General features: G+C 35.2%; 1 protein-coding gene and 1 long non-coding RNA gene across 2 annotated transcripts; both read right to left on the reverse strand.

Moving 5' to 3' along the window:
• Window positions 1-3940: 3940 nt before the first annotated feature.
• Window positions 3941-5313, reverse strand: LOC145575193 (uncharacterized). The gene is made up of 5 exons (XM_081633093.1): window positions 5110-5313; window positions 4808-5017; window positions 4636-4728; window positions 4454-4558; window positions 3941-4315 (listed from the first exon to the last, which is right to left on the reverse strand). The coding sequence occupies exons 1-5, from the start codon at window positions 5311-5313 to the stop codon at window positions 3941-3943; spliced, it is 987 nt and encodes a 328-aa protein (XP_081489219.1).
• Window positions 5314-10294: 4981 nt separating this feature from the next.
• LOC145576262 (uncharacterized) lies at window positions 10295-11080 on the reverse strand. The gene is made up of 2 exons (XR_014098345.1): window positions 10908-11080; window positions 10295-10537 (listed from the first exon to the last, which is right to left on the reverse strand). It is a non-coding gene; the product is annotated as an uncharacterized LOC145576262 (long non-coding RNA).
• Between the last annotated feature and the right edge of the window lie 5394 nt (window positions 11081-16474).

Genomic DNA, 16474 nt, shown 5'->3' on the forward strand with positions numbered 1-16474 from the left:
AAGGAAGAATTTGATTGGATTTTGAAAATCGACATTGTTGAAAAGGGTGATCAATTGGAGGTAAAAAAATCCCAAAAATTAATCAATAATCCCAAAAAAACCCAGAAAAAAAAATCCCAAAAAAAAACCCAGAAAAAATTAACCTCAATTCTCAATCACCATCATCATCAATGGCGACATCCGACGTGATGGGCGGAGCTCCACCACTGGCGGCCGAAAGTCATGGAACGCTTGGCCTCGCCCAAAAGTCGAAGCATCGAAGTGTGTGATCCCAATCGACGCATCAATCGCTCCGATCCGCGCACACCCAGAAATCCCCACTCTACCTTACGCACCCTGTAAGACCTGTGTTGCTGCGCTCAACCCCTTTTGCCGCGTCGATTTCACCCACTCATGGTGGTTTCGGGTAGCGTGGTGTTTGGGAAATGGTGGAGGTGGGGTTCGCCAGTGTTAGGAGAGCGTTTGGGCGTCGGCACGGACGGCGAAAGCCGGCACAGGGTGCTGATGGGGAGGGGGAGGTGGCTTGGATTTTTTTTTTTAAGTTTTTTTTTTAATAAATTAAATTATTATTTAATGAAATAATGGGTCCAACGGTTTCCGTTAAGTGATAGCAATATCTATAACTTTGGAATTTGGATGGTAGTAAGATAAAATAAAAAATTAAAGCGATAGTAAATGTGAAGCAAGATCCTTTTATTGGTAGCAAATACTCGGATTATTCATTTCACCTCATGTATCCGTGTCGGACCCTCGACACTCGGACATGGGTATGACACCCGGACATTTCACTTTTAGTTCAAAATCATGGAGTTTTTTCAATCATAGGGTTTTTTCACAAAATAGTCGAGTTGGACGTTTGGACACGTACCCATATCGGATATGGGTACCAAGTCCAAGTAATATAGTATGAGGTTATATTTTTCTAAGGAGTACTATATAATAGAACTTCTTTTTTGTATGAATATAACCCCACATAAATTCATAATCTTACATTTTTAGCAAGAACCAAATACTATTAAAATAAACCGACAAAGCACCCCATTTCATGTTTGACTTCCAATGTACAAAATCAGAAAACAAAAAATAAACCCATTTTTTCAAATTCATCTTTAATTCTCTAAAATCTTCACTTACATCACATTACAAATAATCCTTGCATCACCACAAAGGCAAAAAAACAACCCATCCATTTTCTTGATTCGATCAAACATGGCAGGAAACCCTCAAATCCCCATCGATGACGGAATTCGTCTCACAAATGAAAGAACTATAGCAGAAATTGACAACGAGATTCATACAATTCACAATATAGTTACAAGACTACAAGAAAATGCCACTTTCAAAATGAAATGAAGAAAATTGGTGTGGGTGTGATAAATTTGAAGGAGTTAGAGGGAGGAGGTATTGTGCATATCTTTTTTGATTAGAAAGGAAATAAAGCATTTGATGAAATACATGATATTGGAATAGTGTGCATGAATTATGAAGAGAATCTTGGAGTGGAATCCACTCAAGACATTAACCCTAATCAAGAAGTTCATGAGGGGCATGAAGATGATGATGAGCAACATGAAGATGATGAGGAGCACCAAGATGATCCGATGATGAGCAACATGAAGATGATGATCATCAACACCTTCTATGTGGATTGTCAATGGACGATAACAAAGAGTTGGTACCCTTTAAATCTTAAATTTGGGAAATTTGCATGTTCTACCAAAAATCAACAAGGGGTATATTTTTTACGAACTCAACTTCTTAGGCATATATTTGGATATTTGGTATATAGTTTTGGATATCATTATTAATATATCAAGTAACTAATAATATCAAAAATTAAATTAAAATATCAAGTATGTTGTTTTCATATTATTAATTACTTGTATTGATACTTTGTTAGCTGGTGATTTTATGTGCTGCCGTTGAAACTGATTTTCTGCTAGCATTAGTACTATTAACTTTTTGTTAATTTATCTAATACTTGTAGAACTTTCAATGTTTTTGATATAAGGGTATAAAAATGATTAATCAAACATGATTAGAACACCACATATTAATCTTGTAAATTTAAATAAATTAATACACGTTTTTCATCTCATATTGCTAACTGAGAATGTAGGAAATAGAAGAGTGGAAGTAGTAGTGGGTAGCAAAGATTGGTAGATATGAATATTATTGCATGGGTAAATTCCTTACATTTGCATGGAAAACTCCTATATTTATAGTAGTGGAATTGTAGTATGTCGGTGGTTAATCGACTTAGGTAAATAAGTCTATACTACTCTAGATTGTTCCACTAGCTTATGGTAGATTATTGTTCTAGACTATTCTAGGATATTTTACATTACTTTATAGATTTTTCTAGATTATTCCTTTTTTTAACACTTCCCCTTAATCTGAAAATTTTTGAACACCGAGCTGTCTTAGAAAATGGAGGAATTTATCTGTTGGTAGTGCCTTGGTGAATATTCTACAACGAAAATAAGCTTTAGCGGCATTTATTTTGGTCTTAGGCGGCATATATATATGCTGCGAAAACCTGGAGTGGCATTTAAATAAATGCCGCTAGATCCAATGTCACCTAAACATTACGCGGGATTTATTTGAATCGCTGGCCTGGTAAAGCTGTAGTTAAATGCCGCCTAAAGCCCATTTTCATTTCTTATCAATTTTCTCCCATTCTGCTATATTTCATAATCTTATAATACTTTTCTCATCACCTATTACCAATAACATCAATATAAATCGCATTACTACTAGTTTACTACAACCTATAAGAAACAATTGTGAAAGCAAAATATTTAAACTTTGAATGGATATAACAAGTGCTTACATTTTCATTATAATATTTAAATATATTACATAATCCAAAGAATTAAACTTTGGTATTTTTTCCAATAGTTTCATATACAAAATACGTTGCATTTAATATCATTGCAACATTCTGGATCCTAAATAAGCCATAGGTACGACTTTCTCAAAAATAACAAAAGCCTTGCACTTCCCAATATCATTGCAACATTATGGATCCTAAAAGTTCGTGACTTAACAAAAACATTAAGGCGTGATATTTTAAACAGCTTCATGCTCATTTAGATGCAATTTCATCACTCGAATCCTAATGACCTGTAAAAGAAAATGAACAAATTATTAGTCTTTCTATTTGGTACATAAGACAGGTTTCTAGCTACTTGTTACCTAAAAAGAAATCTCCAAGCAAGGAAAGGCACTTATCAAGTACACTGATGATGGATACACTTTGAATTCATATATAGCAATTCAAATTTACTTAACATAGCGTGTAAAGAGCCATGCATGATAAAAGCTTTATACAGGAGGATTATTGCTTATAGATGCAGAGGCTAAGAATTATGCATATTGATATCAATACCCAGGATAGAAGGCTGCTGAAATGGCTAATAGAGGAAGAGGGATCCATAGAATGCCGAAATAACTTAAGAGGGGTTAGGGAGAAGATTTGTAAGTTTTATCGTGCTAACTAAATTATTAAACATGAAGCTGTTTTGCAACAGAAAGTTAGCTTTCCTCTTTGTTCTTTTCTATCAAAAGAAAAAAAAATGTCCTTATCTCCTACGAGACCGTAAGTCAATTGGTCTTTGGGATTAAGGGCAAAAAGTCTGTTGCATGCAATAATACTAGGCCAAACAAGTGTTAAAAACATAAAGGTTAAAGTGCTAGCATCCGAACAACCCTCCCTTCAATAAATTAATATTAAATAGATTAATGACAATACTAGAGCCAATTTCAACTTATCATTACAATTGTTCGAAAAATAACAAATATAGCCTTAATAGTATGACTTGAGCACCTTTTATAATATGTACTTTACCAATTTCAAATCTATAGGAGCAAAACTATGAACAGTAATTTATCATTCCAAAATTCAGATCGAATTTCAATATATACGAAACATACCTCTTCATGAACTTGGGACATGATCATTTGGGGTCCTTCCAAGCAACATAACTTTTATAATTGATAGTTCATTACGAAGTTGATTTTGTATTTCAGCATCTTCTTCCCATTTCTCTTTCATTTTTGCAATTTGAACTTCTAGGAACTGAATTCTTTCATCACATAAGTCATGATCTTCAGCGTCTATGTGCTCTTCTTGATTAGGTGATATAGATTCCAAAGATGATGGACCTCTACCAAGGCCACGAACACGACCACTTCTCTCTGGACCTATTACCTCCTTCATCACTTGAGAATATACATAACTATCCCATGCAACATTTTCATTCGTAACCTCAATGCCATTCGGAAGTTGGCTCAACTTTTCCTTTATCATTTCCTAAACATGTTTAATTTGTGAAAATTATCATTTTAATGCCAGAAGAAGCTAGATGTTGCAACTAATTTAACAACTAGGGAAATGAAATTATTACAAGATAACCACATAAAAGAGTTAAGTTAAGAGTTCAAATCATACCACAGCTTGTTGTGATTTTGAATCCATTGGAGCAGGTCGAGTCTTTCGGTCCTTATGAGATTCTAAGTATACATGAGCTCGTGATGGTGGTACTCCATTAACAATCTAGTAAGAGAAATCAGTACATTAAGTTTATAAAAATAAAATGTACACTAAGTAGAAATTTAAATAAAAATTCTAACCTTTTCAGCATATAGAACAACAAAACTTTTGGCTCCAGCAGTATGTACCATCACTTGCTGCTCACGGCTCTTCCGATTAATTAAGCTACGTCTCTAAGTTTAAAATTAAACAATTAGAACATTAAAGTGTACATGCATGATATAACTTTATATATAAAGTTAAATGTTATACCTTTCCACTGTCTGAAAACCAACATGTAACCAGAGAGACCCATTGATCTTTTGGCACAATATCAGGTTTATTGCTAAGCACATTGGTTATATTTCCACGACATGGCTCACAATATTGGAGTTTGAGTTCAGTTTTAAAGTTGCTCCACTTTTTTCCCATAGATGATATCACAAACTTCTCTGCTAATGGGTGGAGACTGATGAACTTTGACTGTTCAAAGTAGGAAAAAAAAAAGTTCCTTCAAGTTTAACCTTTAATAAGCAAGTTATAGATTTAGTAAGTTAAAGAGATTATAACTATACCTTAACAATTTTCAGTAATCCTCCATCTTCCTTTTTACGAAGTAACCTCCAATCATTGTAAGCCAATGAACATAAATTAGGATTTCTAGCCACAGTGCCTAAAAAATGAGCAAGATCTGATCGTTCACCACTAATTGGCGGCCAATATTTATTCCACTCCACAACTATTCTTTTCTCCTTAGGTTGATTCCAAATGTGGGCCATTAATGTAATTCCCCTACGCTTTGGAGTTGGAGACCCTACCATCAACATATTTTATTTTTAAAATATAACCATTAGTTACCAAATGTGCTAAATATAATAAATTATATTAAAAATAAAAAATTACCTTGTAAGTCTTCATTGCTAAATTTTCAAGGTTATGATCTTCGTTGTCCTTATTGGGAGAATTGGCTTGAGTGTTGGAGCATGTCCCTGTTATTTCATTTACTTCCATGGTCTCTTCCTGTGTTGCTACGGAAGTGACATTTACTAGTCGTGGTCTTTTTCTTCTTCCCATTGCTTACTATGTATCAAATGGACATAATATTCTAGTCAAAAAGGTTGAAAATGCAAAATAAAATCAAACAGGATTTCATTTTCATTTTCTTTATAAATCTTCTAATGGTTGCACAAAAAAAAAAAAAAAAAAAAAAAAAAGAAAAAAAATCCATGCAATTTCAGCAAGTTAATTATCACCAATTATGAAGCAGAAAAATCATACGATATTATTATTCATTTTCATTTTCTTCATCAGATTCTTGTATGTTGTCATCATCAACGTATGTCCCTTCTAATCCAATAGTAATTGTGAGATCATTATCAACGTCCTCCAAATATTCCCCTGAACCAAAAATAACAGGCTCACTGCCTGAAAATATTGTAGATTCATGATAAAGCTGATCATCATCCTCTCCTAGGTCATATATGTCCCTTGGCTTCATAGGTACCGTAACAAACCAATTTGTTTCCCTGGGATCTTGTACATATATAACTTGTTGCACTTGCGATGGGAATACAAAGGGCTCGTCATTCATCCAAGCACCAGTGTGTATCAGGTTACCAAAATTAACTAATGTGCAGCCTAATTAAACTATCTTTCTTAACTCCTCTCCCTTGGACAACATCAACCCAATCACACCCAAATAGAACTACCTTAAAGTCCCCAAAGTAGTCTATCTCAATAATAATAGTAACACGACCATAATAAGACAAATCCCCTAGTATAGGCCTTGTATCACTAGAGCTAGCATAGCTCTGTGTCTTAGCAACCACCACAACTCCACTATTTTGAGTACTCATTTCTTTCTCATACTCTTTAGCTCGAAATCGATATCCATTGTTGACATCATAAGCTTGAAACTTTCTAGCAATGTGATTTGGTCCCCTTGCAAGTGATTTCACTTTACTAGTGATTCGCTCATCATTTGCATTTTCAGGATCATTGACCTATTTTATACACAGAAAAAATGATCAATACACATTTAATCACTAACAAAAATTTTAAAGTAGAAATTATTGATACATACATAATCCTACAACCACTCACTAAATTCTTCATTATGTAACAACTCTTTTTCACGTTGTGATGGACGCCTTCTACGTGTTATTCTATTTATGTGAGACATATGATCCCTACATTTATATGACATATATTAGATATATATAAGATCATGACTCAACAATAAACATAATGTATATACTCACTTTCTTATTGAATCAATATTTTGGTCTCCGCAATTAAATAAAATATATCTATGTGCTTGCTTTCACATTTTTTCATCCATTCTAAAACCACAAATGTTACCATATGGTTTCCCATCTACAGCGAAAAGAATGTCTGGTTCATTAACTTCAATATCTTCAGCCTCTTCATTGTCAGCATTATTTCTAGAATGACTTCTAGATTTTAAACCTTTTAAGTATCTTGAACAAAAAGTGAGACACTCTTCAGTAAGATAAGCTTCAGCAATAGACCCTTCTGGTCGAGCTTTATTTCGCACAAAGGATTTCAATGTTTTCAGATACCTAGTAGATAAACAAAAATATAATAATAATAATAATAATAATAATAATAATAATAATAATAATTTACGGTTCAATTGTATATATCAAGTTCAAAAACTTCCATCAGAAAAAGAATATATTACCACTACCTTTCAATTGGATATATCCATCGATAATGCACCGGACCTGCAACTTTAGCTTCGTGTACTAAATGAATAACCAAATGAACCATCATTGTGAAAAATAAAGGAAGGAAAATCTTCTCTAAACAGCACATCACTCTTGCAGCTTTTTGCTCGAGTAAATCAAGTTCATGGACATGAAGGGTTTTCCCGCACAACACTCGAAAGACGTTACACAATTCAACGAGGACTGAAACAGCCTTGTCATCAAGATTCCCTCGTAGAGCAATAGGAAGAAGACATTGCATTAATACATGACAATCATGACTTTTTAGACCAGCCAAAGTTCAATGCTTTTTAACATAACGTGATATGTTGGATGCATATCCATCTGGAAATTTAACATTTTCCAAAACTTGATAGAAAATCTTTTTTCGCTCCTTACTCATGTTAAAACAAGCAGAAGGTAAAAACCACCTTCCAGATTGACCACGTCGTTGAGGCTATTATCTCTTCCTTATACGCAATTTTTTAAGGTCACGTCGGGCACTCAAGTTATCTTTTGATTTCTTCTCTCAATATTCAGCAAAGTGTTTACAATATTGTCACACACATTTTTTTTCCACATGCATCATATCAAGGTTGCGACGGATCAAATTATGCTTCCAATAAGAAAGTTTAAAAAAATCGCTCTTCTTTTTCCATGTTCCATCAGGTACACCTGAAGCTTCATCACTTAATTTACCAAAAGTAAAATTGATGTGCTTCAGTTGCTCCAATACTTTCTCTCCTGAAGGTGGTCTAGATGCAGTTAAATCATTTAAGAAGCGATCATGATTCATAAAGCAAAATTTATGACCGTATTTTAATCTCTTAGAATGAGTTTCCACATTACAAGATGGACATCCAAATTCTGCATAGACATTCTACCCTGATAAGTTTCCCAATGCTGGAAAATCATTTATAGTCCACAAAAGTGCTGCATGCATTTGAAATACTTCTCCAGTTGAAGCATCAAGTGTAGGAACTCCTAATTCCCATAATTCAACTAATTCTTCAATAAGAGGTTGTAAATACACATCAATGTCATTTCCCGGTGATTTTGGGCCCGGGATAAGTAATGACAAAATGAAATTTTCTTTTTTATACACAACCAAGGAGGTAGGTTGTAGGGAATAAGAATTACAGGCCAAATGTTATACGTGCTGTCCATTCTTCCAAATGGATAAAAGCCATCAGTTGCAAGCCCTAGTCTCACGTTACGAGGCTTAGCATGAAAATAAGGGAATTTAGTGTCAAGGCATTTCCAAGCCTCAGATTCTGCTGGATGCCTTAACACTCCATCTTTCTTACGTTTTTTCTCATGCCATGTCATGTCATTTGCTGTTTTAGATGACATAAATAGCCTTTGTAGCCGGGGCTTTAAAGGAAAATAGCGCAACACCTTTGCATGTATCTTCTTTTTCTTACAAACGGAGGCATTTTCATTTTTACCATCGTCTTTCCATCTAGAAGCATGACATATAGAACACTCCTCATCATTAACTTATCTTTCCAAAACAACATACAATCATTTGGACATGCATCTATATTTTCATAATTAAGACCTAATACATCAACTATCTTTTGGGACTCTCTAAATGAACTTGGTAAAGTAGCTCCATTAGGAAAAGCTTCTTTTAATAACTTCACCAACACATCAAAAGATGTATTTGACCATCCATAATGACATTTGATATGGTACAAGTGTAATAAAAATGAAAGGCGGTTAAATTTTGTACACCCAGGATATAATTCTGAATCTACATCTTTAATGAAATCATTAAATTTCTGAACATCATGAGGAAGAAAACCACTACTATTTTCAGCAACACCCCCTGAATGTAAGTCATCCTCTACATTTTCATCCAATTCCATATTTTGAGGTTGAGTAGGAGCTCCAAAAATATCATGTAACATTTCCATCATATCTTTATCTGTAGATTGGTTATCATTAAGACCAGTTACTCCTTCATCTACATTCAAATTTTGCACTTGAACAAAATCAGATAATGATTCCCCATGACAATACCATGTATCATAGCCTTCAAGCATCCGATGCTCCACTAGGTGGGTAAATACTTCTTCTCTAGATCTAGAAAACCGATTTACACACCTTTGGCATGGACATGGAACTTTCCCATTTTCATCATCTCTAAAAGCAAAGTTCAAAAACTCATTTACCCCACTCAAGTACTCATCCCACTTATTACTAACAATCCATTTGCGCTTCCTATGATCCATTAGTCACACTAGTTGATATGAAAATATAAAAATATGCTATTATTGATATAATAGGGAGTATAAACTCATAATACCAACTAGCACAGATTTTAATAACAAACAAATGAATAAAAATTATACTAACATAATCATTGACATTAAATAATATTTATTTATTATATGTTTATAATCCTTGTAATTATCAAAACTAACAAAAAGGAAACGACACTTTTAAAAGCAATATAGTAAATTAACAAGTTAAATAAGCTCACCTATATACATTTATAGGTCTAAAACAAAACCCTAATAAATAACATAAACTAGTCCCAACAATAGTATATGACTAAAGCATAAGAACAGTCAAAGGAGATATTAGATGTCAGACATGCATCACATACAATTTAAGTGAGAACACCCGAAATTATTACTAGGATAATGCTTGGCTACCACAACAAATCACACAAGCACACACTTCACCTTTAGCTTATACAAAAAGTAGATACTCACATACCTACAAGCCACAACCCAATAATAATAAATTATATGTATCTTTCTTTATTTCTATCTACATTTAACTAAGTTGATTAAATTATAACATATAAGTCCAATAACTAAAGGGTCACAAACAAGACGAAAGTTCAATAATATGAGGTGGTTTACACAGGAAAGCCAACAACACATAGATGGAAAAATATTAGACAAACTACAAAATTTTCATATATTAATAGAATACACACTCAAATATTTGCAACCATCAACGAAAATAAAGCTAGCACTCATATAACCTGCATTATATAATGTACACTTTGAGTAAATGTATACAATTTTTTCCTATATAAAGTTAAATGCAAATTTATAAACACAATACAAAACAAATCTATCAAATATTGATTACACAGTAGCATATCTCAAATAACAACAAACTATAGAATTTCTCAATATTAAAATGATAAAGGATGTGAATATACCTTGAGAATCTTGCTGCAAGTAACACTTTTAATCTACAAAATAACCTTCTTCCGAAACTTGTAATCTACAAAATAAGTAGTTTCCTCCACCTGCCCACAATTTTTTTAGAAAAGAAAAAGAAAAAAAAAGTCAAACCTAACCAAAAAACATTCACGAAAACACCAGGGTTTGGGAAATTTAGATAATCTAAATTAATCTTTAAATATATATCCAAATTGTTCATTGTACAACAACAATTTCCTATAATAATAATTCAAAGAACGACATTATAATTATACTGAGCTATCAATTAGTAATTAATTGGCTAAATTATACTGATTTTTATGGAGCCTCAATTCAATTTAATAAGTATGTTGTTAGAAGGGGTTTTTATACATTTTACATGAAGGGGTTTCAAAAAATGAAATTGGGTATGAAAAACAATAGAAGAAAGAGAAAAAGAGTAATTCAAAAGTTTACCTTCAAAATTCCAATAGTAGACCACAAGTACCCAAACCCTAGAAAATGAATTACTAAATAAGAAGTAGAGAAGATCAAAATTTAAAGAAGCAAGTAAATGACAATGTTAAAATCAAAGAGAAAAAGGGAAAAAGATGATAGAGGAAAGGAAGAAGATGATGAACACCATGGAGGGAGAAGAGAGTACCTGAACTAGCAAGGAGTGTGAGTGAGACGGAGAGAGTGAGAAATAAAATTTTGGTACTTTTATTTTAGGGGTGAAAAATTAATTCGGGCGCCACAAGGTTGACAAGCCCACGAACTGAAATTTGGGCTTTACCAGCGTTTTTTTTACAAATGTCATCCAAAGCTATTCTTTTGGATTGCTACTCACGGGCTTAGGTGGCATTTGTTATAAATGCCACTATATAAACGCCACTAAAGTTTATATTTGTTGTATCTGCGAGCTGTTCTCCCGTCTTGAGAATGTAGCTCGATCTCCTATTTCTCGACCAGTTCTCGGATGAAGTAATGTCGTATCTCAATATGCTTTGTGCGACTATGGAAAACTGGATTTCTTGTCATGGAAATAGCTGACATATTGTCACAATGGATGGTTGTTGGATCTTCCGTGTCTTGCCGTAGATCTTGAAGAATTCTCCATAGCCAGACTGCTTCACATGCTGCGCTTGAAGTCGATATGTATTCTGCTTCTAATGATGATAGTGCCACTGTTGCCTGTTTCTTTGATGACCAGGAAATGGACTTCGATCCTATTTGGAACACGTATCCACTCGTACTTCTTCGATCATCAATGCTTCCAGCCCAATCGCTGTCTGTGTAGCCTGTGAGCTTGTAGTCGATTTTGGACTCGTAAATTATTCCATGGCTCTTTGTCCCTTTGATATACTTGAGAATCCTCTTTACTACTGCAAGATGCGTCTTGCTAGGTTCACTCATGAACCTAGAGACAATGTTGACTACATGTACTATGTCGGGTCTTGTGTTTGTGAGATAGATGAGAGATCCGACCATGCTACAATAGAGCGATGCATTCACTTTCTCCTTTCCATCATATTTGGAGAGTTTCTCATTCGTAGCCATTGGTGTCGCCATTGGCTTGCAATCTCCCATGTTGAAATTTTTGAGCATATCTTCAACATATTTCTCTTGTGAGAGAAAAATTCTTCCTGGACTTTTCTTGACTTGCATGCCAAGGAAGTATTTCATATCTCCATGGTCGGTCATCTCATATTCCGACATCATTGCTTTCTTGAAATCTTCGATCATTTTCGAGTTAGTGCCCATGTAGATAAGATCATCTACATAAAGGCACAAGATAAGAAAATCATATGGCCCTTGGGCCTTGATGTAGAGTGATGGCTCACTTGGCTTTTTATAAACCCATTTTGAATAGATAGCCATCAATATTGTTATTCCATGCACGAGGAGCCTGCTTGATCCCATATAGGGCCTTTCGAAGGCGATACACCTTTTCCTCCTTGCCTTCGATTACATATCCTTGCGTTTGCTCAACATATACTTCTTCTTTTAGCTCGCCATTAAGAAAAGAATATTTGACATCTAATTGAAAAACTTGTAATTTAAGTTGAGCTACGAGTGCAAGGACTAACCTGATTGTCTCCATTCAAACAACTGGAGCATATGTCTCGTTGAAATCAACTCCAGGTTGTTGTGAATAGCCTTTTGCAACTAGGCGAGCCTTGTATTTTTGAATGGAGCCATCTTCATTGTATTTGATCTTGTAGACCCATTTGAGGCCTATTATTTCTTTGTCTCAAGGCTTTTCAACAAGCTCCCATGTGCGGTTCTTCTCGATCATCTTGATTTCTTCATTCATGGCGTTAATCCATTTTTCTTCTTGTGCTGCCTCTTGGAAGCCTTGTGGCTCGCTGGCAATAAGAGCCATGATAGCATGATTACACTGATATTTATCCAAGTAGGCTGGAGGACGCCTAGGTCGTTGTGATCGTCGAACTTCTTGTGTTGGACTTGATTCTGGTGTTGAACTTGAGCTTAACAGTGAAGTCATGCATCTTTGTTTCAGTTACTTGTTGCCTAGCATTTGGCTATGAACATTTGGCTTTAGATTGTTATTAAGGGTTTGTTCTCTTCAACGGCATGCACAACTAAAAAATAAGGTTTTTGCGACCGTCGCAAACGGTCGCTAAAATAATTGCGATCGTCAACGGTCGTATCGTGGTGGTCGTTATTCACTTGGTCGCAAAAAGTCATAATTGCGACTGGTTGGCGGTCGCAATTTTATTGCGAACCATTTCTTTTATTTTCAACGAACGTTGTTAAAACGGTCGCAAATATAATTATTTACGACTGGTATAGCAGTAGTCGCAAAATTACCAATTTGCGACGGCTTTAGGAGGTCGCTAAAAATAAAAATAAAAAAAAAAAAAAAAAAAAGTAGAAACACCCAGCAGAGAGCAGACCCATCCAGCAAGAAGCAGCACCCTCAACCACCTGTACCACCCATCGAAACCCAGCATACATTCACACCCTAAAACCCCTGTACCCACCACCACTGGCAACCGCCTTCCCTAAACCACGTCTACCCGCCATCACCGCCACCCGCCTTCCCTAAACCTAGAGCTGTCAAAAGCTGACCCGACCCGAAATACCGACCCTAACCTGACCTATTAACCGACCCGTCTGAACCCGAAAAAAATGGTGACCCGAACCCGACCTAACCAGACCTGAAACCAACCCTAGACCCGAGTTGACCCGAGTATTTGAGACCCGAAACCGAACATTAACCGACCTAGAGACGACCCGACCCGAATGTAACCCGTAAATTATTGACCTGAACAGACCTAAACCGAAATTGACCCAAACCCGTTTTAACCCGTCAAAACCCGAATTCAACCCGACCTGTTCCTAACCCGATGACAGGGTAAAGTCGTATCCCCTAATCAAAAGTAATTCCTAAAACCACTAACTAAATATGGATAGGGAAGTAGGGTCGAATCCACAGGGAAACAAGTCTTTCTATTCCTAACTAATTATTATAATCTAAATTATCAAGGTAACCAATATTGTTATTGTGAAAAGGAATTAAACTACGGAGATCAAGTTCAGGGAGAAAAACAATAATAAGAAGGCCTAGGGTCACAGGTTCACCAATAATTAATATTCTGGGATAAAACATGACAATCAATAATCAACATTGCACAAATAACATGATTAACAGGCTCTCGCAATTTATTAATCAACATAGATCTAACAGGCTCTCGCAATTTACTAGATCTAAGTTCCTATTGAAAATAGCCTTTAATATCAAATTAACATCTGCTCGATTCATCAATTCAATATTGCTATACTTTTACAATCAAATCACATCTGCTCGATTCATATTGCAAAGAATTAAAACAATTCAACACGAAATTATTATGCAATATCAAATATCAATAATAACAAATTATCCCTTCATATTAATTATGGATCCCCATAAACCTTAGAATTAAACTACTCAGACATAATTAAATCTAAACTAAACGAAGCAATAAAAGTAGTCATGATAGAGTAAAGAAATAAAATAAATAACTGAGATTAAAAGAGAAGAAATCGTTACCAAAGTTAAAAGGAACAAGAGTTGTAGAGAGAGAAAATAATACTAAGAGTTTAAGAGAAGAGAGAAAGAGAAAAGTTAGAGAGAGAAAAGAGAGAGTAAGGGAAGGGAGAAAAGAAATCCCCCCTAAATTCGCTTAACAAAAGCGTATTTATACTAAGCTAGAAAATCCTAAGTTAAAACAAATTAAACGACGCTCAAAACGTCCTCCAGAAACACGCGCCCGATCGGGCGAGGCACCGCCCGATCGGGCGCGCCTTTTGGATCGGACGAAGGGCTGCTGCGATATAAGTCTTCTTTGCCCGATCGGGCGCGCTATCGGGCGGATCATCGGGCGGACCATCGGGCGGACACCTTTGGGCCGCTTGGACTCCTCGTTTGGGCTCGTAACTTGGCCCAAACCAAATATCCTCTTTGGGGCTTAAATCATTCGGTCCAAATGCCTCGTCTTCACACAAGTCGAGCCCTTATTCACCGGCTTGATTACTCTAACCGATCTTGGGCTGTGAAAGATGGTCGTGCTCCTCCAATGCTCGTAGTTGCTCCATAAAATTCCGGGAAAATGCTCCAAAGGTGCAATTCCCTACAAAACTCAACCAAAACTACGAAAACACTAGAAAACACATATTAGTAATAAAAGTGGCTCTAAAGAGCCAAAAACACTACTAATTATGACCAAGGGACGGGGGTAAAATACTATATAAAATAGACATATCAAACTCCCCCAAGCCAAACCTTTGCTTGTCCCTAAGCAAAGAGCTCATCAATGAACATATAAAAAATGCCTCACCCCAATAATCAAATCAAGCACAAACGATTCAAGGAAAATCTAATGAACATGCTTCAATATCAATCAATCTCATTCATCCAATTACTCTTCCTCCCCAACAATTGTCAAGTAGAGCAAACCAAATGAGCATATAGAATTCAAGACTAGTGCTCACACACTCAACTCTCATTTATGTGGCGAGTAAAAGATGTACTCGATCGCTCTCCATCCCAACCCCTTTATGTAAACAATGCCCTCCCAAACTCACAACACTCGTGTGTTTAAAAAGACATACACTCAACCTAATAGTCGACTCGGAATATGTCAAGTCATAACTTGCATTGATAAACAACACTTTCACATTTACACAACTCTATGCACAACGTCGGAAGGTCTTTAAAGCTTGTAATGTAAGGCTAGGGTAAAGGGTAGGATAAATTTGGGGATATGTGAGAGAAAAAGCTATGCATTAAGGGAGCCAAAACCTAATAAACCCATGATCAAAATAATGATCATACACATATCCAACATAACCAACTCCAATAACAATCCACCAAATATACTCCAAACAATATAAACAATCCCAACTCTTACAATATTACTCATAAAAATATGATAATAATGAACTAGAGTGAAAAACAAACTTTGAACTCATAACTTGAAATATTTCATTGAAACTCATAATTTTCTTCTTTTCTTTTGATCAACCTTCACTTAGATAGTTTGAACATCAAACACTTTTTTTTTCTTTTTGCTCTTTTTTTTCATCTTTTTTTTCTAGAAGTTCACTTTCTTTTTTTTTCAAATTTCTCACTTTTTTTTTCTTGAACTTCTTCTTTTTTTTCCTTTTTCATCACACTTTTATTTTTTCAATAAATATACAACTTTAAACTCATCAAAACAAAAATATGATCAAGAACAAATAACTTCTTAAAATCCACCCAAATTGTGCAAATAATGTGCACACTACAAACTCCCTCACCTCACTCACTAATAGCTCCCCCAAGCCAAGCTTGGGACTAGTAACCAATAGGGAAAATAAGGCTTGTAATATGGCTAATAAACAATAAAAAGTCAAGGCAACAACGTGGGTAGCAAGAAGGGAACAAATGTATCTAAAATCATCTGAAGGCTACCTAAAGAACAAATGCCTTCGTCCTCCACATGTGCGTAATATTGAGTCATGAAACACTACTCATAGTTGCAAACCAATACTCA

Source organism: Chenopodium album, chromosome 13 (genome assembly GCF_948465745.1).
Source record: "Chenopodium album chromosome 13, dcCheAlbu1.1, whole genome shotgun sequence".
Taxonomy (NCBI): domain Eukaryota; kingdom Viridiplantae; phylum Streptophyta; class Magnoliopsida; order Caryophyllales; family Amaranthaceae; genus Chenopodium; species Chenopodium album.